Raw genomic sequence first — 25,693 nt, 5'->3', positions numbered from 1 at the left:
CCGCAGCTGCTCCGAGGAGCATGTACTGTTTTTAAAAAGCACCTATATCCTCAGTGATGTTGGATATGTTATTACGCTCTCATTTTCTTGTAGGGATAGAGGGTGACATTTACATAATGTAAGTTAAAATGATCATATTTTTAAAGAGGAAGCACTGTGATATCATCCAATTGGATCATTTAATAAACGGATGCAGTCAGATTCTTTTGTTAGTCTTTTAGCAAAGGTCTTTTTAATATGAGGAGCTAAAAAATATCATCCTGTATGTGATTATCAGGCAGAATCTGCGCCTTGCAGATTTCTACAGAATTGGAACGAATGCTGAACTAACGAATGCAAATTTATTTTTTCCCATTAATGCTATTTTTAATTGATTAATCATACATATATATATATATATATATATATATATATATATATATATATATATATATATATATATATATATATATATATATATATATATATAAAAACACTAACAAATTACACTACCTTTTTTTAAAAAAAAGAAAGAAATTCATACTTTTATTCAGCAAGGATTCAAGTTATCAAGTAAAATGTTAAGAAAAGATTTCCATTTCAAGTAAATATTTTATTTCTAATAAATTCAGCTTTGCATCACAAGAAAAATAATATATGTTCTTTTAAATTTTTTACTGTATTTTTTATAAAATAAATGCAGCCTATAAGTGACTTCTTAACATAAAAACATTTTACTGACCACAAATCTCTGAACGAAAGCGTGATTGTTAATATCTGTATCTATTTGAAATATGTATAATGTATGTAAAATATAAATTTTTTCTTAATGTTATGATTTCTGCATTTATTGTCAGTCCGTAGAAAGCAGAATGAAGTGGTAATAACATCCAATTTTGTTGAAATTAACCAATTTTGTTGCATTAAAATTATATTTAATTAATATTACTTCTTTACTTAATCATTATAATTTACATTTATATCATACCATTTTACTCTTATAAACACATTTTTCTTATTTATTTTTAAAAAATTTTCCTCAGAGCCTTCACCGCCTTGCGACTCCTTGCACTTTGGGGGTCCCTGCACCCCCATTTTAAAGCCCCAGGCTAAAGTGTAGTTGCCTTTAGTGGACCTCCATAATGAAATCATAACATTCACAGCTATCCCCTGTGATGACTACCCTGCCAGTCATTCAAAGTTCTTCACATCCTCCACCCCTCGCTTGTTAGTTTATTAAACATTTTGGCTTATTAATTATGCCTTCAGATGCCAATAAGCATCTAATACTCTTAGTTTAGCACGCATTACCATATTCACATTTATTTCCACAGACTTCCATCTAAAATCAACACCAAAAAATCCTCCGATTCTGTCTGGGCCTGGTAATGACTTAATTCAGGTAGATTTATGAAAAAAATTATTTGATGAAATACCCATTAATAGTGTTAGACGAGTGTTTGGCTCCAAATTATTTCTAATTGAAAAGTAGCATTGCATGTTATGATAACGTTACAGGCGTTTCATTGCGTTCCAAAACACCCTAGTTGGGCGGACATGAGAGGACTTGTTGCATAATTACATGCTCTATGAGCCGATCTGTCTTGTCTTTGAAAGGATAATTGCCTGAGTGTCCTGATGAAACCTTTGTAGTTGAGAGAGAAGAGAAGCCGGTGGAGTTGTGCCACCCACCACGAATGTGTGGGGCATCAAGTTGGCTCTTTCATTCCTCAGAGCTATTTTTAAGCAAGGCAATTTACTCAATTGACTCTTATGTAAACACAACGTCTGCAGCTCTGAACTGTGGATCCGATCTGTGTAAAAGCATCTTCTCTTGTCATGTTTACGGAGGTGTGTGTGTATATATACAAAATTCCTTAAATAGAAAATATCAATGGAGGAGCAAAAAGCTACAATCAAATGAACATGTAATCTGTTTATTCTCTTTAAAATGCAGCGAGATCATGAGTTGTTCTGGCGTCAAACACAGGTTATTATGCTCCACCGAGCTTCTCATTTTCGTCTTTGTTTAGAAAATGGCGTTCACCTGATGTGACCTCAGCTCAATATTTGGAAGTGTCCTGCCCACTATGTGATTTTGGTTTATAGCGCACATCATGCGAGTAGCCGGCCCTCACGTTGGGCGGCTGCTAATGTTTACATAATAGATGTCAGGTTGGCTGAAGCCTGAGGTCCATCAACACACACTAACTCACAGCGGACTTCGGCTCACTTCACAAACCCCGCTGTTCCCATTTAAGGCGCTTGACCCAGGTTTATTAATGACCTTTAGAGTTATTTTACTCAACAGCATGAGGAATGAGCTCAAAGCAGTGACAATTCTTGTTCCTTTGTGACGGTCGCAGTAGAATAGAAGGTTATATCTGCCGCTGACCGTTGCCCATGTTGCTGCGCTGCATCTCTGGCCTGCTTTTCCCTTTATGAATGACTGATGTTGCTATCAAACACCCTGCCCACATTTGGTCTCATCGTTAGGCATTGACAAGAGGCACTGCTGTTGATGTTTTCATCAGGGACTCTCTCCACAGTTGCCATCAGATGATTATTTAAACAGCTATAAATCATTAATGGCCCACTTTTGCATGCGCTCTTATGGTTCTTGGGGCATGAGAGCCGGTTTCGTTGCGTGGCACGTTGCAATCGAAAAAACGCCTTCGTATACGGCTTATATTTCACTTTTAGCCTACGTCTCTACGCGAGGGCAGGCATCGAGTTTGACAGCCTTCACACTACGTTGGATGTGTTTACGCATTTGTTTCCTGTGGCGTTCGAATGGGATTTGACAAGCCCGAAGAGCGTGTGGAGGATTAATAAGCCTGACGGTTCCTCGGAAAGACTGAGACTGGTGTAGAATATGTATCCACTTAAAGCAAGACGAGGCCAGACTGTGTTCTTGGCTTGCGATTCCACATCTTCTGGCATCCCAGCGTTCGATGGCGTAAATTTGCAGTAGACAATAACATATTACCTCCTCTTGGCATCATGCCGTAAATTAAAAGTAGTTTTTCTGCTCTGTGATTATTACTCTTGGCTGCTTCAGCTTCTTTGGCTGTAACCCTAATAGTTATGAGCAATTCACTGAAACAATGTTAAACAACGACTAGATGAAATCACAGCAACTGTTGATTTAAAGGGATAGTTCACCCAAAAATGAAAATTTTGTCTTCATTTTCTCACCCTCATTACACTTTTGAACACTTTTTGGTTTTTAGAACACATGAAGATATTTTAAATAGTCTTTCATCATTTCGGTCCATCCATTGATGGTCCATGCTCCCAAAACGTTAACGAATCAAAAAGAACAAAAAGGGAGTACATATGAATTACTTTTTCGATGTTTTTTGTGCTTACTGAAATATTTTGTCACAAAAAGAGACATGTTTTTTGAATGTGAATGAAAGTCTTACCGGTTTGGAACAGCATGATGTCGAGTAATTGATGACAGAATTGTCATTTTTGAGTGAACTATCCCTTTAACAGTATAAAGACATCCCACACTTGTCAAAACCACGTTGGTTGCATATTAGTTGTTTACATTCATCTGCTTGTTTTTTTTTTTTAACAAAAATATGTTGATGGCAATATTGTTCCAAAGTAGCATCTGTCCCTATACCAATGTGTTAAGCAGACTGTGCAACTCATCCAGGCGAGCTTTCAACAGCATTTTCAATTTACCTTGCAAACTCCCGGCATGCTGAGGAGCGAGATGGATCCGGAGCCGGCGCGTCAGGTGCCTCTTTGTCTTGTCCAACAAATCAAGCGTTTTTTTTTTTTTGGTATCTCAACAGCAGGTGAAAATCTAATTATACCAGGATAGCGAGAGGAGGCGAGCTGTTGCCATATTTTAGCAGCTCTTAATTGTGTGCTAAATAATCTGCCTCATGCACTCACTCCCATGTGGAGTCGCACCATGAAAAATGTGTCCGTGTCTGAAAAAGTCACGGAAAGATGTTTACTTTGTTTTTCCTCCTAAGCTTTCTTAGCACTAGCACATTCCTCTCTCCATCTTGAAGTCTGTCAAACTGACATTTTAACAATAAAGGCAAAACAAACAAAAACATGCCAGTGCACATATAACACCTTATCTGGAGAGTCTTCTCTCTCACTACAGTAGATATTTTGTTAATGGATCGAGGCACCTCAAGGCTTTGGACTCAGACTTTTTTTTTTTTTTTTTTTTGGGGCCCATGCTAAATCCCAGATAAATTTGTTCTCTGAACACTAAGTACTCGTCACGTTGCGTGAACTCGACAGCTTAAAGTTTTGATCTCTTGGGCTTCTGAGGGATCCTGCGACTCTAATTATGTAAAACCCAGCAGTTCCCTTTAGCTCTATGATGTCCATCACGGTTAACCTCCTCATAGGGTTAATGTGTCAGGTTCAGGACTCTCTAGCTGTCGCCTTTGTGCTGGGTGAGTGTAATTACGACCTGTCTTGCGGTGCTACAAATGAGCGCTCTGGGCCTGCCGCCCCTCGGCTCACAGAATAACACACTCCTGCTGAAGTGGCAGTGGGAAGTGCGTGAGGACGGATGGCTATCTTTAATGGACCGGCCGTCTGAGAGCGCTCCAGCGATCAGGTAGTCGTGTCACGCACTGCGTCTCGGATACATGTCAGGCTAATGAAGGTGCTGATTATTTATTCATGGGCATTATTGCTAAATTGCTGATTACATATTTTTCTAGTGTCTAATTTCATTACAGTCATTTTTATAGTTGAAGGCTGTGTCAGCCCGCCAGAAAACTGACCTCCCCTTTCCCTCCCACAGCTATTGAAGATGAGTATAATAGCCTTGCTCTCCCTAGAGAAAGGTGTTTAAGTTGTCTGTTTTTTTTTATGTATCTTGACTTGTATTCACCTGTACCTGTCCACTGAGAATCTGTCGTGATTCAATTTATTATAAAATTTATAAACATCTTCCTTTCTTGACATACGATTCCACAGTGAGATTTTGCTAATCGATGCAATCAGCAGTGTTTATTTTAAATGGGACTCTTAACATGAAATCAGTGCACAGATTAAGTCCATCACGATGTGATGCTTTGGCCCGCTTGCGCTGATGGTCTCTGGATGTTTGTTATGGTTGTCTCTGCGTTCATTATAATAAAATGATTCTTTAATCAAGAGCAGGCTTTTCCTTTTGGCGTTGCAGTCGGATAAAGACACATTTGATGGGGCCTAGGAAGAAATCGAAAAAGAATACCGCGTTTGAAAAGAGCTGGCAGCTGTTGAGCTTTCATGTCACAGGCTGCCTGCCATTAGACTGAGCAGCAATATTAGATAAGGCCTGTAGAACATGTTTTTTAAGACAGGCAAAAAGAAACCAGATGTGATGTGGACTATGAGGACTGCAGTGTAGTTAGATGAGCAGCAAACATCAAACATCTTCCAATCCCTTTGGTATGCTCAATCCTGCAGCGTCTTCCTATTAAAATAGATTTATCTAATATTGAATTGATGTAATTGAGACAATGAATAAAACTCCTTCTGGTTTTTGGTTCAGTAACATGGCATTCATTTTTTCAGATCTGTTAATTCAAAACCAAAGCATTAAAAAGGCAATTCATACAGTGATTTGCAAAACAGCTCTTAAATGTTGTTTTTTTCCCAAAGTCAAAGGTAATTTCATTAAGAAGATTTCTCTCATTAAAAAGAGAAAAAATGTTCTTCAAAAAAGAACCTTGTTAAATTTATTATTTTTATTGTTTCTTTTTTTCTTAAAACAATCTGTGAAGCGGATGTTAAAATGCTGTATTATTAATTATTGGCACAATCAGCAAGCAAAATAACACAACAGGAAATTATACAAGAGGAACATTGCAGACTCTTTTGGTTGTCTCTTAAAATATTAGATCATTTTACCTTTTTATCACAAGGCAAGGTTTGTTCGTGTTGTATAATGTAGGAGAATCTCCATTAAAAAGGAATTATATTTATGAATGAATAGTTCTTGACATTTGAAATACATTTCACCGTTTTTGAAAAATATTGATTTCTTGGACAGTCTTGAATGGATAGTTCACCCAAAAATGAAATGTTTAACAATTTGTATGCATTTCTTTCTTTGGCGAAACACAAAAGAAAATATTTTGAAGATAAACCAACTATTTTTGATTACAATTACTTCCACTGTATGCTCAAAAACACTGATATTTTTTAAAATATGTTCCATAGAAGAAAGTCATACATGTTTAGAATGAAATAAGGATGAGTAAATGATGACACAATAAAAATTTTGGGTCACAGTAAAAATTTTTTGATCAAATCAGCTAGTCACAAACCAACGAACGAGACTCCACTGTTCCTTTTAGTGTAGGACAATCATGCACTCCATCCGGGGAAGTGAGGCAGCAGTGTATTACTCGTTTAAGATGGCTGCTGTGATAGCCAGGTGTCAGGTCAGTGCAATCTGTTCCAAGTAGGCCATGTATTGATCCTTCACGCGGGACTCTTACAGAGATAAAACCTGCGTATGACATGTGAAAGGGTGAAGATTCTCATCTCAAAGGCTCGCTCTTGTCCGGGAAAGTTCAAGCTGGCTTGCATCGAGCCAGCAGCAGGCTTCCCTTTCTCTGAGCACATGGGCTTGAGAGGGCTGTTTAGCATGCAGATTTAATAGAGAATGCTAAACACGGCCCTTTGAAGGGCTTTAATAAACTATAGCAGATGTCTTGCGAGTAGAGGGCCCACGTCTTCTGCCACCGAATGGACTCGTCTGGATACATGCATTTCCATGTGACGGACAGCGATAATTCATAAATGATACATTGTGCATTTAGGCTACTTTGAGTGACAGGTGACCTTTCATGTTGAGTGTGTGCTTTTTATTCAGATGGATGTCCAGAGAATTGCGAAACTTTTGAAAGCGGGAGGATGATATGGCATGGCAGGCTCTGGAACTCTGCTCTTGCACAAAAAAGTTCCTCCTTAGAAAGCTGTGAAGTGGCAGTGCTGGTGGAGTCGGGTTCAGGGAGGAAAAAGAGAGGCACATCCATTAAAGCAGCTTCCCTCTGGCCATCTCTCCAACTTCAAACACACCAACATTAAAGTTCCAATAATGCAGTGGGCTGATTCTCCCAAACGATGCTCGCACATCATAGCCGAGGTGTGCTAATGACTGGGGTGATGCGAAGCGACGTACACACGGATGGTCCATTACCTCTGCACAGACAGCATCTGAAGCTACACAGGATGATGTTGGGCTTGAGCCAGTATAACCACCATAATGTTTGTTCTTAAAGGCATTTTGTTTTTTACTAATCAAGTTGTTTACAGTTAAATTATATGTTGATATGTTTTGCACAGTTTGACTGGAAAGTTGAGTGATTGTTTGCCCTTTAATAATCCTGTATTTATTTACCAATTATGTATTTTGTAATTGTGTCTGTGTATATATGTGTGTGTGTGTGTGTGTGTGTATATATATATATATATATATATATATATATATATATATATATATATATATATATACGACCACACAGGTGTCCACATAAGTTTTTTTTTAGTCTGGTTCTTATGAGAGCACCTAGAGATTTGGTTTAGTGCTCACACTGCACATAGTGTGACTCATTAAACATAACTATAAAAATAAAATAATAATAGTATAATTGCACTTTATTTATTTTGTGCTTTAAAAAAATATAAATAGAGTGTGATAATACTGTTATATTTTAAAATAAAAAGTGAGTATTAAAAATATAATTATTTTATAATACAGTTAAAAATATAATGCTAATATTTACATTTATCTCTTTTTACTTTTTAATTTTTTTATATAAATTTTCATCATTTTCAAACCTAAAATCGTAATATAATTATAATTAAAATCTTTATATAATATAATTTAGACACATTAATTGTATTTATTATTTGAATATTGCATTTAATATTTTATAATGTAAATTCAAAGAAGTATATAGTATAATGTAAAAATAAATATAAAAATATTTTAAATAAAATTAAAGAATCAATATTTAAAAATTTGAAAAAAATGACAGTAATTTTTAATTTCACTGACAATGTGAAATTCCACCCATCCTCCCCCCACCCCAAGAAACTTTTTTTGTGTGTGAAGGGCAGAAATTAATATCTTATATTTACATAGTTTATTTGTCATATTACAGGTTTCTTGTCATCTGTGTGCTGTATCTCGGACAGGTGAAGATGTGGTCATCTGTAGTTAGTGGCGGTAGCGTAATGTATGCCCAAATGACTGGTGGCAGAACAAGCCTCTCAGATTCCTGTGTGTGAACGGTGTAATAGCTGACACAGTCACACTAAACACATGAAGGTCACTTCTCTCCACTCTCAGCTACAAAAGCCTCATCTGTTTTAATGGAGTGCTCTGAGCGTTAGTAAAAGCCAGCGCTACTCTAGCAGTGCACCTTTCTCTCATTCACACACTCTCTCTATTGTGTTTCTCTCTCTGTTTCCTCCCTCTCCTTGTCCTCCTATCCCCCTTAATCTCACCTGCACTGTATCTCTGAATTATTCTCTCAGTGCAAGAAGAACTGTATCGAAGGAACAGACCCAGCGTAGGGTTTCAGGTTTAAACGTGAAGGTGTTTCCTTACCAGGTCTGTATTCATTCACACAATGAACTGAGGAGCCTCTCTTGTTTCTCGGTAAGAAGAGTCCAGACAAGACCTTTGTTTTCCACTTCATCAGATGCAAGCATGTTTTTTTTTACTCCTGTCCTTCTGGAACAAAGGCTGGAGAGCAGCCATCACACTGGGCTCAAATGGCTCTCTTAGGCCGTGCTATGCAAGCAAGGGGAGAATCACATCATGTTTTCAGATTGTTTTTGGAAAGCTTACAAATATCACAATTCATTTAAAAAAAAATTCTAATTGTGATTAGTGGTCGACCGATATAATGCCAAGGCCGATATATCGGACGATATTTGCCATTTTGCAAATATCGGCATCAGCCTACAAGTTTTTCTGCTTGGCTGATGTGTTTGAGGCGGGACTTTTATCACAAAGCCGCTCACAAACACAGCTACTCACCGCAAACATCACACATTCTCCCTCTTGTTTGGTTTTATTGTGTATATATATCAAAGTATTATTATATTATTATTATTATATTATTATTTTCTAACACTATTATATTACTATACCAGGACACTGTCCCAGTCAGAGCTGGGTAGATTATTTACAAATTCCAGTCCGTTACTGATTGCAAATTACATGAAAAAAGTTGTAGTTAGTAACATAATCCATTACATTACACATAAGGTAATATAATGACACTACTTTTTGATTACTTTTACATTACTTTGACCTAATTCGTTAATCAAATTGTTGTAAATAGGATAATCTTGTACCTTTATTAATATATATATATATATATATATATATATATATATATATATATATATATATATATATATATATATATATATATATATATATATATATATATATTCTATTCGTTTTAATTAACAACAATGAAGTGCATTAAACATTACATTACGTCAAGGTTTCCTAAACTGTGGTTCAACACCATACAAACTACAGTATATGACCGCAGATAATCTCAGGTGATTATGTGCTTTATTCAAAGTTGAATATCATATTGCATGGCCTTACTGAAAGCAACAACAGATAGTTTACCTTAGATCTTGAAAATAAATTAAAGCAAAGATGTACGTTAAAACAATGCGAACCAAGTGTATTCCATTACAAAGATGGTATCAGTCACTCAGTATGTACATTTATTTATGTTAAAAAGGTTTAATATTTACGAATTAGATTATAAACTTATAAACATCCATTTTGTTGCGAGTGCAGAGCGCTTCCAGAGAGAGCCCTCCTGCGCATGCTTTTGATTGGCTGTGATATTTGATTGATTTTGTCACATCTAGTGTGGACACTGTGCGTATAGTTAGCACACTGTGATTTAAAATGTAATTAAATCGAATTACAAGTACATCATTTTTGGAATCCGATTATGTAGTACAGATTACATGTAATCAGTTATTACCCAACTCTGGTCTCAGTACATTATTTCACAATTATATATATATATATATATATATATATATATATATATATAATATATATAATATATATATATATAAAATATATAATAAATATATATTATTAAATAAAAATATATATATATATATATATATATATATATATATATATATATATATATATATATATATAATAATATAAAATATATATAAGTAAAACACTTTTGATTAACTTTTTTATCTTATACAAAGAAGTCTTAATTTAACTTTAACAAAAACCTTTTGGTTTTTGGCTTTTCCAGTTTGTAAAAGAACGAAGGTTCACAAAAACGATGTTGTATGCATACTTTTTATGTTTGCACAGAGAGCGCCCTCAACACAGCCATAAACGAAATGTGTAAGTGCTCCTCAGAGAGCCATGTTACCTTGCAGTTGTCCCTGTGTGAGGAGGTGGGCCAAGGTGCCCTTTGTTGTATTGGATTGTCTCTGTGAACTCTCTCTGCTCTCTGATGGAAGCACCAGCGCAATTATGGACTCTGTTTGTCATCATTCATTCTCATCTCCTAAAACCTTAATCCTGTTTGTGCCTCATCATACTCTCCTTTATATCAAGCTTAGCCATGTTTACTCCACTTAGAGGACTTTTTTTCTTTTTCTTTCTGTTTTGTTGTAATGCTGAGATTTACTGATTTCAGAATCTCTAGTTGTATATTGGTTGAATAAATGTGCAGAAAATAACTCAAACCAGGTCAAGTCTCAAAAACTGCACAAGGTTTGACTATCATTCTTGTCTTCTTCTGGGGGTTTTTCCTGACCGTGTCCTTGGAGTCGATCCTGAAGGTAGCCAAACACGCTTCTCAAAACAACAAGATCTTCTGCTTAAATCTGTCAGCACCATTCATCTGTGAGTTCTTCAAGGAGGCCCTGATGAAGGTTATGCCCTATGTGGACATCCTTTTTGGCAACGAGACGGTGAGTATGTTTATGTGGACACATAAAAGTACATGTGAAAGAGTTTAGCTGCTTGTCTTATCATGTAACACTTATCTGTCATTCCGTTCTTGCTGTTTATTTGATGTGGTCAGTTCCCTGCAACAGTTCAGATGCAAGATTTTGCATAGTCAAGGAACCCAAATTAATTTAAATTTTAAATTGTTTTTAATTCCAGATTTTATATTTCTGTAATCATACACATAGAATAGTCATCTCACTTCAAATGCATTGTCGTCCAGCACTGACTGTACTCATTGTGAGAGTAACACCACACAGACTGCCTGCAGACTGGGCCATAAACATACTCTTACCTCAGCGCTTGAGACACAGAAACTCCATGGTGTCAGAAAATGTATTTTGGTGTAACAGTATATTTTGCATGGTTGTTTTTTCCACAGTACCAATAAGATTTTGCAGTAAGATCCATTATCTATAGTATCTTATAAAGAAATTAATTTTTTATTCAACAAGGACACTTTAAATTGATCAAAAGTGACAGAAGATAGATATTATAGTAAAGATATTTATGTCATTTATGATTCCAAGTAAATGTTGTTGTTTTAAAAATGTGCATTTATCAAAGAATTCTGAAAAAATGTGATTCATGGTTTTAAATTACAGTTTCCATACAAATATTAAGCAGCACGACTGTTTTCAATGTTAATAATAATACAAAATGTTTATGGAGCACCAAATCAACATATTAGAATGATTTCTGAAGGATCATGTGACACTAAAGACTGGAGTAATGACTGCTGAAAATTCAGCTTTGCATCAGGAATAAGTTACATTTGAACTTATATTCCAGTAGAAAACAGTTGTTTTAAATTATAATATACATAAAAATATAAATATAAAATTACTATAAATATAATATTTATATTACTGTTTTGCTGTAAGGCATGCAGCCTTCGGTGAGCATGGGGAGACTTTTTTTTTTAAGAAAAATATGAATGGTGGTATATGAAAGAGTATACCAGTATAAATTTCTTTCCATTTATTTAGAACGTGGACAGATCGACAGAAATTATAATAATCATAATAAAAATAAGTAGCTGATTTGTGTTACACTTGAGTTACAAACTAATGACACAAAAAGGGATTCTGTACACCAATATACAAATAAAAGTTGTGCAAAGTGAAGTCATGTGACAGATCGTTGAATTCTGATTGGATGAATCACGATGGAAATGTTTTAAAATAGGCAATATATTCTCTACACACACCATTTGAATTTGTTTTAAAAATGTGAAGTTCTTACTCATTCTGAGCCAAGTGTATTTTCACATTTCTTTGTTTCTATTGTGTAGAAAATACATAAAGCAATCCTGCCCACCGATATCCGCATAAACGTCTGCTGCAATATACATCTCGACCGATTTCCAGTGTTGCGTTATACTGTATACTGTCAAACAGCCCAACCAGGAAATTAAACACTGATGCTGGTCAGATTCTCTTCACCCAGACTATTTATAGAGCTGCCGTAGTTCCTGTTAAACTGACAGCCACAATTTAGCTTTTTCTCAGGCTAATTAAATAGTGCGTACGTGGCATGTAGCTGCAGTCTTTGTTGGGCAGTATTAATGCGTGTTAGTCTTTATGTACGCCTAGCTCTCTGCTGGTTGGTATGAAGTGTTTTGGCAGCTGGAGCTTGTCTGAATGTGTGTGTGTGGGCGGGATCTAACGCAGACAGGCAGGCCTTTATCTGTGCTGACAGGGTAGGCGCAGCGAGAGACGTCCAGGCCCTGCACCAGCCTCACGCCCCCTTAACTGGCACACACAAAGTGTGTAATATCCAGGGAGCGGCGTTGGTCTAATTGAGTCCTTCCCTGCTCCCCTCCTGCCTGCCTGCATGACATGAACCAGAGAAAGTGAAACATTTCAGGAAATGTAATGGCCTCCAGTTAATTAAGTGCGAGAGCCGTGCAGTAAAGAGCCAAAACCAGATGGCGCTGAATATATGCTCGCCGAAATCGATGTGCACAGCGGCGCGTACACAAACGCGTACGTAATCTCCAGCAATTTGCCCACCGTTTGCCACATACATGATAAAATTCAACAATGTGAATTGTCTGTGTCATTACAGATGAATTTGTTGAGCAGAAGGCTCAGACAATGTAGATAAATGGCATGATTAATTGGAACAGAATGAATAACCCTGACTGATGTTGTATAAGCAGTGATTAACTCGCGCTCAGAGCTCAGATTGTTTTAAATAACAGGGGAGTTAAAGCCATGATTGCTGGGAGGTTACGAAATGATTGAAATCGCTCCGCTGCTGCATATGGGAGAGGGAGAGAGCGAGCGAGAATCGAGGGAGGGAGGAGGAAGAAGACGAGAACTTGGAAGAGTTGACTCATTGTGAAGATCTACCCAAAGGCCTTCTGCCTAGCGCTGACTTTTAAATAATATTATTCATGTCCCAAAAGACAGACAAGGAAATTGGAGGCTCTTGACATGCCCCAGAACAAATGATCTTGGACTTTGCATCAGAAGCCTCCTTGTTTGCCTGTGTGTGGCATGTTAATCATTCCTATGAAGCAGTTAGTACCAGTCCTCCAGTTTGATTGGCTGAGCGGCACTAATATTCAGTCGAACAGCAGGGAAGTTTCACTTTTTGTCTGACTCATGTCATTGTTTGCACATTCCAGTCAGACTGTTTTTACAGTTGTTTTAGTTTCACTTGGAATTATTTTCATTGGGGATGCAGAATATGTTAGTACCATATACCACTTATCAGATAATATTAGACTTTCTTTTAATTATTTAACAATATCAACAAATATGGTATGTTTAATTGTTTATGCTCATTTCTACTATTTTACATATCTATTGCTTGTGCAAACATCATGCTTGCTTAAAGTTAATCTTTAAAAATGCGAATAATTTTAAAACACTGTTAAATGTAATCCTTCGCAAATCTCAAAATAAATATCAATTTTTCACACCGTACTTTTTTTTATTTTAAGATGCCCGAATTCACAGTAGCTTCTCTTTCTTTCTTTATTTCTTTCTTTAATTGTCTTTATGTCTGTCTGGTTTTTCTTTTATTTGTTTTATTTTATTGCTGCCATTTTATTGGTTTTCAGACAGAATTATAATATTGGAGCATCCCTAATTTTCATTGGCTGAACAAAAATAGACAAAGGGACAGATTTACTAAACAGGGCAAATTGGCGCAATTCCAAAACAGTGCCGATGGGCGTGGAAATTTCTGCAGGTGATTTACTGACAACATGCAAATTAAAGAACACAGACGCAACATCTCATTTGCATATCGACCAACACAATATACCAAGCGCAGCGCAAATTAGCATAGTGGCAAATAAGCAGAGCCGATGCTCATCAGGTGCAGGAGATCTACTTGTGACACAGTTGCAAAATAGTTTAAGACATGCTTTTTGGGGGGGCATTAAATAATGGCGCAAATACTAGTAATTTGACGAGCGCAAATATTAGTAAATCTCATTGCATGTTTCTTTTTTATACTCTCCTCCCATAAATGTTGTGTTTGAAAGGAAAACTCCTATGAATACATATTCTATAAGGTCAGGCGCATGTGTTAGCAGATTCCTACAAAATTCCCAAGATATTTTTGAGTCAATATTTTAGCCAGTGTGATTATACTTTATTCTACCAATAAAACTGCAGTACTCTCAGGTCCATTTAAGACCTTTAACCATATTTAAGTAAGCAAATCTGTTCCACAGATTTCAGGACAGAAAATGAAGAAAACGTCCAAAATCCATCTGGGCCTAATTATGACTCTGTCTGGTGCTCTACATCAAGACTTATCCGTTGACAGTAACCACTGTGCTTTCTTTGTGGAAGGATACGTGCATGTTTGCATATCTACAGTACAGTGATATATTTTCTTGTGCTGGAGTGTGTGTCCTCCCACGCTGATTGCGTGTAGGTGACGGACAGTTCATGCAGGAAGCCAGAGGCGATGAGGGATATGCCTGACATTGGGACCCCATCTCCCAGCTGATTCAGACAGCTGCACGCACACACACACACACCCACACACAAATATTGAGACAGATGTCAAGTTCTAAAAATCTTGTTGACAATCAAACACGGACATTTCCAGAGCTCTGAGCCGTTGCAGGCCCCCTCTGAGATGCTTAGAAGTCTTCCTGAGACATTTGGTGATGTTTTACATGGTTAGCAAAAAAATGTTTTAAAGTAGTTTGGAAGCAGCTGTCTGAATTCAGAGCAGAAGGAAAGAGGGACAGGCAGAGAGAGAGAGAGAGAGAGATGCAAGGTGAGGTAATTAAAACAATGCTGGGGATGGATGCTGTCAGGGAGACTCAGGCGAGTGCTTTACTGCATCACTCACTGCACTCAATTACAGCCGTCTGTCTGCTCTCGACCCCTATACAATGACCTGCAAACATTGCTGTGTGGAGAGACAGTTAGGGGTGTAAGGACAAGTGATTTGCTCTCAGGGAGCAAGAGATGCTAACAAAACGGTACCAAAGTTTGTTTTTTTCCCTCCAAAACCATACTGCCACATTGAAAAAACATGAAAAAATGATTATTACATAACTATTATTAGTATTCATATTATTAGTAGTAATTAGAATTATTAGTATTAATATTATAATATAAATAGTAATATTTTTCAATCTTGAGAAAGTTGTGTAAATTAATATATTCTTAAAGTGTCAAACGTTCTTCGAATTGTTTTTATTTTTATAACAATAACTAATTTGGCAATGAAGCTCTTTGTTTTGATTTGTTTAATTTTTTTAAATAATGATTTATTAGGGAATTGGCCTCAATGAAATAGATTTTTAAAAATTCTTCATGCAGTAATCACAAAATACTGGAAAGGTCATAAAAATTCATAATGTATATTTTAAAGCTCAAGTTAATCTTGTTACGCAAGTTACGTTATATTGTTTGTACAAAGATTGATTGTAGATGATGATTGTTTTATTATTATTGGTTTTATAACTATTATTTGTAGTAGTAGTAGTATCAGTATTTTTTATGTATATTATATAATTATGTATCTTATATATGTAAAATATGTATAAAAAGCCCCATATATTTCTGTTATAAATTACTGCCGTAATGTATGAACTATACTACTTTTTGAAGATTGTTTTATTATGATGATGATTGTTGTTGTCATTGTAATAACTTATTTTAGTAATATTAGAAATATTATTAAATGGGACCCTGGACAATAAAACCAGTCATATACAGTAAGGGTCTTTTTTTTTTTATTGAGATTTATACATCATCTGAAAGTTGAATAAATAAGCTTTGCATTGAAGTATGGATTGTTAGGACAATATTTGGCCGAGATACAACTATTTGAAGATCTGGAATCTGAGGGTGAGAAAACAAAAAAAACCCCATCAAAATCACCTTTAAAGGTTTTTAGAAAGTCCGTAGCAATGCATATTACTAATAAAAAATTCCGTTTTAAAATATTTACGGTAGAAAATTTACAAAATATCTTCATGGAACATGATCTTTACTTAATGTCCTAATGATTCAGAAAAATTTATAATTTTGAACCATACAATGTATTGTTGCCTATTGCTACAAATATACCCGTGCTACTTATGACTTTCATTCAATTCCAATTTCACACAAAATTAATATTATTATTATTACATTTAAAAATTATATAGAAAAAGCCTCATAAATGTCTGTTTAGTGTGTGCTCTTTACATAAAACACAAATACTTCTGTAGATTTATAGTCCATCCTAGTGGGGTTTTATATCTAAGGGATGATAGTTGTGGGCTTGTATGTGTCGCTGCTGGATCAGATAGGGTCACAATAGGGAAGATGAGCTAACCACTATAATCGAAGGACTCAGGAGGCTTTCCCCAGAATATCCCTCACATTGAGCCGCAGAGGCCATTTTCAGCTTGATGGGGAGTTCCATAACACAGATTTGAGGGTGAGAGTGAACCCAGGCCGGCACTGCCTATAATAGGTACAGTGGCAGAGGCGCCTGGCTCTCTTTAATGACGCAGAGTGATGATGGATGGAAGAGACGCTATTGTGTTGAGGGCCGATCAATAGCTGCCACCGAGCCCAGTGTATTTCTGTCACTGTGGAGTTGAGTGTAGGATGTCAGCTGGTTGTTGCCAGGATGATTTGGGAAAGTTTAACACCAACCTGCTCTGACGCCCTACACATCAGTCATTTTGGGTAACAGAGGGGTTTCACGGTCATTTCTGACACACACATCTGTGAATGTATGTCTCATATTGATTTTCTCTTGTGTGGGGTACTTATGTTGTCTGCAGTGAAGTACCTCTCATTAGTGACTTTACCATTATCATTCACCACTTAGTTCAACTGACACCATTATACCTGGCTGTTAAAAGCCAATTCATAAAACAGGTAGTTATGGTTCTACATTTCTGATTGGATGAGGTATTGTAAAATGATTATTATTGTAAAATATTCATTTTGTATTAATGGCCAAATTTACGATGTTGTTTGACAGTTGTAAACAGTCTACAGTTATGCGTATTATACTTGTTTAAAGATTATTTGATCATAGATTTAAATTGTTAATCAGCTAATGCTAATAATTTTAAATTGGTCAAAAATTGGCCAACTTATCTTTTACTAATTTCAAATTTAGTTCCTTTTGAAAGCTTGTAGAAGTAAAAAAAGTGTTTATTGTCAAGAGTTTCAACAAAAGAAAAGGAAGTTCTTTGCTTTTTAATGACTAGGTATTAAGGTATTAAGTAATAGTCATGATGTTAGAATAGCAATGATTTATGATGTAACCTGTCTAACTTTAGCGAGAAATGTAATGTTTTTGAGCCATTTCAGCTCCTCCAGTAGATTTTGTTATCCTGTTTGTGGATGTGTTTGTGGACGTTCCCCTGAGGATGACTACATCGAACAAGCGCCGTTGACTCATCTGAAGCAGCACGTCATTCTTCATCTGTATTTGTGTGTCAGACCAGTCTGGAACTCTGTGGCCTTGCGTTTGTGTGTGTGTGCATTGTCTCTATATTTACCGTTAGCCTGTGTTAATCATGCAATAGCTTGAGCTACTGTCAGATTCCCACAACCTTGTTTATGTGCTAACTTGCATTCCTGCGATGAAGTGCGGACAATGGCAGGCTTTGAAAGTGATCTGAACATACTCGGATTGTGCTAATAAGGCTGTCATTGAGGGAGATGTCATGTGCCCAGGGCGGGGGTGTTTTGGTTTTTTTGTTGTTGTTGTTTCTCCACCTATCTAACAGGCCATAGAGAGAGGCCAGGAGAGACGGCAGTCAGCACTCATGATTCTGGTAATGATATCATTACAGCTAGTCATTGCTTCTCATGCATTGTTTAACAAAGACATGTTTGAAGTGCTCAGGCAGAGCTTTCTCAGCTTGCAAGCTGAATCAAAAGGCGGTCAAGATCAAGAGCAGGAGACACCTTTTTAAGCTCTCCACTTGCCAGAAAGAAGAAAGTTAAATTAACATCCTAAAATGACAGCATGTAAAAAGCTTCTTTTTTAATTCAACACTCTTCTCTCTATCCATATCCAGTATAGTGACCCAAATCAAATTTGGACCCTTAAAATGAAACAAAATCAAAAAAAAAAAAAAAAAAAGTATTGTTTTTTTAAGAAGTCTCTTATGCTCACAAAGGCTGCATTTATTTAGTGAAAAATAAAGTAATATTGTGAAATATCAAAACAGATGATTACAATTTAAAAGGACTATTTTCTGTTTTTAATGTATGTTAAAATTTAATTTATTCCTGTGATGGTAAAGCTGGATTTTCAGCAGCCATTACTCTGGTTTTCAGTGTCACATGATCCTACAGAAATCATTCTAATGTGCTGATTTGGTGCTGAAGAAATATTATTATCAATGTAAAAAACAATTTATTTTTAAAAACAATTTATTTTTGGTGGAAACCATAATAAACTACCATTAAAAAGTCTTATATAAATAAGATATGAAATACAAAATAATTATATTTATTTAGCAAGGATGCATTAAGTTGCCCAAAAGTGAAAGTAAAGGCGTTAATAATGTTACAAAAGTTTCAAATAAATTAAAAAAATCCTAAAAGAAATGTCCCATGGTTTCCAGAATATTGAAAAGCACAACTATTTTCAACATTGATGTAATAAAATAAAAAAGATAATAAGAACCATTATTAATAATATAGCACCAATAATAATTAAGCACTAAATCAGCATATTAGAATAATTTCTGATCGATCATGTGAACTGAAGGCTGAACTAATGGCTGCTATGCATCACAAGAATAAATGACATTTAATAAAATGCAATTAAATACAATACAATTAAAGACACTTGTACATTTTTAATCGTGGTTTAGATCAGGCCACTTTATATGCAGATATGTTTTGATGATCTTGTTATTATGGATGCAGTGTACCCTGTGGAGGTGAGCCGCAGGAAAAGCAGGCCCAGTAACCCCCCACCCACCCCCTTCCACACTGCTTCTGCAGTCTGCAGTCCACCTGGACGCCCGCCATCTGCAGCCACATCAACATCCATCATCCCACATGCTCTAAACAGCATCAACACACGCTCACGTCCAGGATACTAGAACACATCTCACGCCAAATTACAGAACATGCCCGTAGCATTTCTCAACCTCTCAGATCTCTGTGGTATCTAAAATGAAGCATCATAAACCCAAGTGTGACAGTGATACAGAGTGCTGTACTCAATGAGAATTTTTTTTTTTCTGCAGGCCTGGTGAAGCCAGTAGTTGTTTTTTGTTCGCCCTGCCAACATTTCCACATGGCTGCAAAATTTTATTGTTTAAGAGCATATTTTTTTAAGTGTGAGAATTTTAATATATTTTTCACGAGCCACTTTGGATACAAATTTGCAGAAATATTTGTATCCGTTAGCTTTGAGGATGGATGGATGGATTGATTGATTGATAGATTTGTTTGCGGCTATATCTGGGCGACATGTCTTCAGTAATGGAAGTGGTGTCTAGGACAGGCTTCACTTACTCCCAGCTCTTTAGCAGTAATTGCATCTGGTGGTGGTAAGTATAGGATTAGTGACTTTAGATAAATTTCCACCAAAAGGGCCTGTCTTCTGTGGCTTGTTTGTCGCTCTCTCAGCGTCTCTCTTTCTTCATCCGTCCGTCTCTCTGTCTGTTTTTCTCAGTTGGTTTGTTGTCGGTTGCACATCACGCTCCAGTTGGCCTGCTGCATTCTCAGGGGAGTACCTTTAACACCTCAGCAGTGCTGGCTTTCTTCTGTCTAATCTTCCCCTTCCCCTGCCCAGATTACTGTATCAATAACCATCTGCCGGCCCCCTCAGACAGCACTGCCCCGGTACAGTCACAGCCTGTGGTCATACAGTCCTGCCTCATGCAGGGTTACGTGGGACGTTTGAGACAACGTCATGAAATTGCACTGTGATTGGCCTGTGAGTAACAAAGTTGCATCTTTGTTTTTCTTTCTGTCTCGGCTCCCGCTGATTCACCAGTGTTTATGTCACCAGTGCAAAAACAATGTGGAAAAAATAACATCTTATGACCGTGTGGTCAAGTTAGTTATCGTTTTGTGTGTGTGTTTTTACTGCTATTTTCTTCTTTGTTTAGCTAGCTGATGATTTTAGAGCTCAGCCCATCCCTCAGTCTTTTTTAGGTCCCTTCCTCTTGCAGCTGGCATGGCTAACCCACTGGCCCGATTCAAAAAGAGAAATACTCTCTTCATTTTCTGCTTTGAGCCTCACAACATGGATAACCGCACAGGATGGAGATGAAAGTGGGCGCTGAAGTAAATAACCAGTGAGGTTGGCCCTCGCGAGCTCCCCGGCCCGGTTTGTCAGGGCCACATTTCTAACCCAGACCAGATGTCAGTGTGCACTCACCCTGACACTCCTCACCTCCTCTATGCCACCTTTGTTCTTCTCCGTCCATCTTCTTTCATGATCTATTTTTGTGCCATTCCCAAGTCTGTCTAGCGTAAGGGTTCTTTTTACACCATATCCAGTATACACCATACTTTACAAGTTTAATTTGTAGACATAACAAGTTAGCAATTTGTACGTTTAATTCATGAACTGCACAGACACTGTGGTTCTGTGGTCCTTCAAAACATTTCAGCCTATTTGTTTCATTTGCCTGACAAGACAACTTCTGGCTCAGCCAATGAAGTGCAGCATTGCATGCCAGCTTTTTTTAGCTGCCTTGGTTGTGGAAATATTTTTCCAATTTATTTTTCCTATAGGAATTTTTAAAAACGTTTGTTAAAGAGTTGTAAGGCATGAAACAAACCATGTACATTACTTTAATATGAAGCAAAAAAAAAAAACAGACAAAGTGTACCTAACAGCTTTAATAAGGCGAGGTAAAAATATATGTAACTGTAAATATTTGCTGGTTCCACACCAGTTCTCTGATTGGCTGAAGTTTCTCTACCGAATTATAGGCAATTTTTATTTCACCAGGAATCTGTATGTGTGAAAGTTATCATTAAAAACCATACCCCTATGAAGAGAATTAATTAGGGTTTGTTTTTTTTGCGGGATCCCGACTGTTGCACTGGTTTGGAGCAGGACTTACCTGTCTGTATGATCATAGCAGATGGTAAAATATTTGGGTAATCTGTTGGGAAACACATACAGTAATTATACAATTATACATAAAGACTTTAAGTGTTACCAAATCAATTAATTAGCTTTTAAATAAATTATGTGAGAAGATTTGTTTATGAAAAATATTTAGCTGCTGTAAGCCATTTTCAATCTGAGCATGAGAAATGTCTTCGAAACCTACCATAAACATACTGTATTGTGATGTTTATTGTCATGCTTTAAGCCTAGGGCTTCTCTTTTTAGCAAATAATAAATATCAAATAATAATACATTTGTGTATTCCAAACTGATTCCAAATAATAATGTAGAAATTGTATTTGCATACGGATGAATAGAAGTCAGTGGAGTACAAAGTCTTGTGTGATAGCAGCCTTAACATGTATTTAATCCTTTGTCTCCTTACAGAATATGATGAGATTGGCTTCTGTCATTTGACATGTCTCTGTATCTTCTTCCTAATTATGGAGCACAAAGCCTTGGATATGGTTCTGGTTGGTCTGTTGCGCCAATAGAGTGACTTTAAAAGTGTAGATTTATTACAAGTCCATCATTTCCATAGTCTTGCCTAGTAAAGACGGTCTATTACAGTTTTCCAGTAAGGCTGCATTAACCCTAACTCCTGGAGCTAATCTTGAAATAATGCTGCTTAATCACTCTTAATAAAAGAGTGGCTCACCTTGGCTGCTGGATGGCTGCATTATCAGATCATTGAGCTGTAATTGGTGTCATGAAACCTAGTGGTGGGTTATCTCCATGGGGACTGGAGTTTTTCCCCAACTTTATGGCGCAAAGATTAACCTTGGAGTATTTGACCTCTGTGTAGTGAGCACAAACATGGGTGTAGCTGTAGCTCTGTGAACCGGAAAAGGGAAATCATCTGACTGGAACCAAATACAAACAGCTACAGTAAATGCCAGTTTGGAGTGTTTTGAGTGATGTCAGATGGTCTATTATAGAGTAATGTACATGTATCGGCTCTATTATGCAGTGCCTGTGACAGACAGACAGACTGCAGGTGGTCTCTGCCCCTTACATCCATGAAGCACTGGTTCTTTCCACCCCCTCTTCCTCTCTAAAGGCCGAGGTTGTCACAACTGGTCCCTAGAGCCGTTCAGTCGAGCAAAGGGCGAAGCCCAGCACACATAATTGGAATCTTTTAACCCTCACAGAGCCTTTTTATTATCTGAAATAAAGCTGTTTTATTGATGCATCTTGCTTAGGCTTCAGGTAATGTTGTGGTATTTTATGTGACAGTCTTTTTAACACAGTAACACACAATCCAGAGTAAAGGCCCGTTGACACACCACAACTATAACTATAACTGTTTTTGAGCTTGGTCTGAACGACATTCGCTGCAACCATCTTACCATACTAGCTTATCACACCATAAACATACACTTGATACATTGTGACACATCAGAATATTTAAATTCCTTATATTTTAAAAAATAATTCGATTTAAAGCATGCCAAATGCGTGAGAGCGACCCCACATGGTTGTGTGTAAATCTCGTAGACGCAGCTGGAAAATTTGGTCACACTATTTTAAAGTCCAATTCCTGAATTAATAAACCATTAACTACGACTTTTGCGTCAAACTCCTAATTTGCTGCTTATCAATAAGTATTGTGTAGGATTAGGCATGTAGAATATGGTCATGCAGAATATATGCTTAATAAGTACTAATAAACAGCCAATATGTTAATAATGCTATTAAGCAACTAGTTAATAGTTATAATTTGTCCCTATACTAAAGTGTTACCAAATTTGCTTATGAATATTATATAAAGTTGTTGGGGGGGGGGGGGGATGGGTTGCAATGCATTGATATATAATTGTCTCAGCATGCCTGTAACCAATTTTCTTGAATTTTATAAATTACAAATTTGATGAATTATTATGTCATTTTCCAGTTCTTTCACTGGTTTTGGAGTAAGAACTGAAGGTTATATAATGTATATCCTGTGCTACATACTCTAACAAAGCTTGGAAATGTGTCCTAAATGAAATATCATTGCTACACTAAGCTCTCATTAATTAAGGCTGCATGTGTGCTTTGTTTTGCAGGAGGCCGCCACTTTTGCACGAGAACAAGGCTTTGAGGTTAGTGGATGGAGGATCACACACTAAACAGATCCTAAAGGATTATTTTTCAGCTGATAATGAAGTTCTTTTTCGGACAGTGATTGATGTGCTATTATACTCTCTTGGCCCCCTTGCAGTGGTCGCCATAGCAACCTGGCAGTCGTCATGGTTTCTTTGTTCAGCCAGCACTCCGGCTCACACACTCTCTCTTTCTCACACACACACACTTAGACACACACAAACACATTTTCTCCCCTACTCTCACACATTCTCTTCTCCTCTTTCCCTCTCTCTCTCTCTCTCGTCCCCCTCCTTTTCTGTTATGATGCATTCCTCCCAGGTCTGCACCCAACATCGCCTACAGATGTTATTTATTGAATTTTGAGAATGCTCTTGGGAGGAGAAAAAGAAATCCTCAGGGGCTGCTTTCAATTCTGTCGGTGTACTTGGCAGGTGCCTTTGTCGAGGAACCCACCTTGTTAGCTTCATTAGACCGTGCGAGGATCCGCCGCGGCATTACGCTCAATTATACCACTCCGCATCCGCTCATAAATACTGGATCACCTTCCCTTCCAGTCTCAGAATGTGGAAACACTGATTTGCCTTGTTTGCACATAACACGTCAAAACAATATGAGTTATCTCTCTGAATAGCAGGGAAATGCAAATGTAATAGTAGTGTTTCTCGTCTCATATTCACAAGTGTACAAGGGGGGGTTAAATGTGAATTCATAAGCAAAGTAAATGTGGGTTTAGGAACAGCACGCTTAAATAATTGAAGTGGCTTATCTTTTTTCAAATGCAGTACTATCCGCCTGAATGTGTTTTGTCTCAGTATGAATAATTGTCTTCCAGGATCACTCAAGGTGCGATCGACGTGACTGGAATGCAAAGCAGATCCTGGCAGCAGAGTAAGTTAGAGAGAGAGGGAGGTAGAGATAGAGAGCATGCAGGGGCGAGAGAGAGAGGAGGAGCAGTTCGTGAGCCAGGGAGATAGAGGAGGGGGCGAGAGCTTGCATCGCACAGAGTAAATATATAAATGGCAAGCACTGTCACACACTGTGAGTACCTCTTCACTGATTTCACACACGTCATGTTGATTTAGGGCTCAGAGAAAAGGGAATCTTTGACATACGAGTCTTTGCCCCTGATTTTGCTTCAGAAATAAACGTCTCAACAGAGTATGGCAGCTGAAATGTAAGCATTTAGTGACAGGACGGAGAGAAATCGAGAAAACGCTCTAGTTTCAGGCCCCAAATGTGCTAAGAAGCATGTCATCGTTTGTCTTTCGATCTTATTCATATACGCCTCCGCACATCAGCTGACTTTCCACATCTGCGCGTCTGCAGACCGATTCTCAGTTTTTATGGTTCGTAACATCACAGACGTGCTCCCCCTCGTTCATCGGCAATAAACTTTGTACCCCACTCGTACCTAGAGCGAAAACCGAGGTTTTATTTTATTGGGTAATAAAGCAATAAAGCCACAAAAGCTGTTTCCATCCAAGTTGAGAATTTACTTTATTTGAAAAATCATAATATTGTGAAAACAGTTTTCAAATAAACCAGCGTTTCCAGTGTTTAGGAGAACAAAATCATCACTTGGCGCAAAAAAGAAATGAAAATCGTAGCAGCTGTGGTTCTTTTTATATTATTTAATTACTTCTGACTTTTTAAATGGACTTCTAAGAATTTATTCAATAAATGAGTTTTTTTCTTTTTTTAAGTTTCTTGCATGTCTTTTATAAACTTGTTATAAATTATTATAAATATTATATATATATATATATATATATATATATATATATATATATATATATATATATATATATATATTCAGGAAATTTATAATATACATTAAAAAAAATCATCCACCAGGTTTATACATTAAAGTGAGTTTTGAATTTATAAAATTTCAGGAACCATGTGTTTTTATTGTAGTTTGCACAGGTCTTGCCATTTTTTTAAATATAACATTTATTAAATATATTTTATCAAATTTTCCTTCTGAAAAAAGTAGACATTTGTAAGGTGCATTTTGGATTTAGA

The 25,693-nt window shown here is 36.8% G+C and overlaps 1 protein-coding gene across 3 annotated transcripts in view; it reads left to right on the top strand.

Annotated features, from left to right (window-relative positions):
• Positions 1-25,693, top strand: part of adka (adenosine kinase a) — a 143,363-nt gene that overhangs the window by 98,067 nt on the left and 19,603 nt on the right. For all 3 annotated transcript variants that reach the window (XM_042736933.1, XM_042736932.1, XM_042736934.1), the window contains exons 7-8: positions 10,786-10,956; positions 23,629-23,664. In XM_042736933.1, the coding sequence (XP_042592867.1) occupies positions 10,786-10,956; positions 23,629-23,664 (207 nt within the window). The remainder of the gene's footprint in view (positions 1-10,785; positions 10,957-23,628; positions 23,665-25,693) is intronic.

Source organism: Cyprinus carpio, chromosome B13 (genome assembly GCF_018340385.1).
Source record: "Cyprinus carpio isolate SPL01 chromosome B13, ASM1834038v1, whole genome shotgun sequence".
Lineage (NCBI taxonomy): Eukaryota > Metazoa > Chordata > Actinopteri > Cypriniformes > Cyprinidae > Cyprinus > Cyprinus carpio.
This window is presented reverse-complemented; position numbering and strand designations above follow the sequence as displayed.